The sequence below is a fragment of the Propithecus coquereli genome, unplaced genomic scaffold (assembly GCF_000956105.1).
Source record: "Propithecus coquereli isolate 6110/MARCELLA unplaced genomic scaffold, Pcoq_1.0 Scaffold222, whole genome shotgun sequence".
NCBI lineage: Eukaryota > Metazoa > Chordata > Mammalia > Primates > Indriidae > Propithecus > Propithecus coquereli.
This window is the reverse complement of record NW_012147412.1, coordinates 4,456,478-4,457,952: the sequence shown is the minus strand read 5'-3', so window position 1 is coordinate 4,457,952 and position 1,475 is coordinate 4,456,478. Positions and strand designations below refer to the sequence as shown.

Below are 1,475 nucleotides of genomic sequence, written 5' to 3'. Positions count from 1 at the left end.
CAGTTAATTTATCCTACAGGGGAATCTTACTTGGGTCATTGCCCTTTTAGGCCCTGGTCCTGGGTGTGCTCCCCAGTGATACTTGGCTTTAGATAGCTCAGAGGTTCACCTGCCCCAGGACTGGCATTTACTTCCTGGTCTGTTAATGATCTTTTTTCACTAGAACTCACCAACTTCAACTCCCCAAGTCCCTCTCAAGGGCCCGATGAAATCTTCAAAGTCTTAAATATATTTTGACCTGCATTTATAAATTTATGATTGCTACAGGAATATCTTAAAAGAGAAGCTCCAGGTGAGTGAACCACAACTATTTCATATATTTCTTAAGCTTTTTCTCTTTTATTTTGTGGTGTTTGAGCCTGAAATTTTACATTGAAAGAACACAGTGTGAAGTTTTGTCCTGGCTGTGCTACTGACCTTGAGCACTTAGTATGTCATTTACTTCTCTGGGCCTTGACTTTGTTATAATAGAGTCTAAGACCATTTTTCCTAATATGGACTCTCCATTTTAGGATGAGTAATGAGATTGAAAATTAGACTAAGGGCTTCTTCTTTATATGAAATACATGTTCACTTGAATAGGAGTAATTAAACAAAAGATTTAAGCATCTGTAATTCCTCTAGCTAAAGGAAAATCCCCAAATTTTGAATCATTGCTTAAATTGAATGTTCAGATGACCCCAGTAGGTAGTACTAAAGCCTAGGTTTGATTTCCTCACTTCCCTGCTCAGAAACCTCTAAAAAGGAGCTCCTTAATATGACAGTTAAAGTTGAGGCCGTAATCTGCCCTCTCTCTACTTTCCCAATGTTATCTCTTACTGTCGCTTCTATTTCAAACTGAATTTTTTGACTTTATTCAGACATACCTTGCACTGTCACATCTCCACATATTTTATTAATTTGTCCCTTCCCTCTAAAATGCACCGTTTCTGTCCCATCCTGTTCATGGCAATTAAAAATCCTTTCCAAGTTTCAAGATAAAGCCACCATTTATATCTATATTCAAGATATTAGTACTTTTAAGCACCAGACCAAATGCTTTTTATGCATTATCTCATTTTATGCTTAAACCACCCCTACTGGGTAAGTGTTCTTATCCTCATTTTCCAATTTAGAAAACTGCAAGGTAGGCATCATTGCTCACATTGTCCAGATTAGATTCAGAACAATTAGAGACTTTTTCTAGGTATTCACAGTTAATGGGTGCCAAAGCCAGGGTCTGTATAGATGGTGAAAGGTTCCAAAGCATATGCTACCTCTCTGTGAAAGCTTGCTTCTGTAGAGTTAGCAAATGTTATGGTTATTGAGCACCTACTAGATGTCCAGCATAGAAATGCTGAGAAGGAAACATCCTACCTTTGAGGTCTCATAGTCCTCAGACATCCAAAAGGAAGGAATTTCTTCCTCCCAGTAGCACTGTATCCTTAATCTTTTAAAGACATTTATCACATTTTAAATTTATTCTCAATTTTTTA

General features: G+C 37.3%; 1 protein-coding gene across 1 annotated transcript in view; it reads left to right on the top strand.

Annotated features, from left to right (window-relative positions):
* LOC105810835 (olfactory receptor 8D4) overlaps positions 1 to 79 on the top strand; it is an 11,451-nt gene extending 11,372 nt beyond the window's left edge. The window contains exon 2 of the mRNA XM_012644882.1: positions 51 to 79. Within this exon, the coding sequence (XP_012500336.1) occupies positions 51 to 79 (29 nt within the window). The remainder of the gene's footprint in view (positions 1 to 50) is intronic.
* The last annotated feature ends 1,396 nt before the right edge of the window (positions 80 to 1,475 follow it).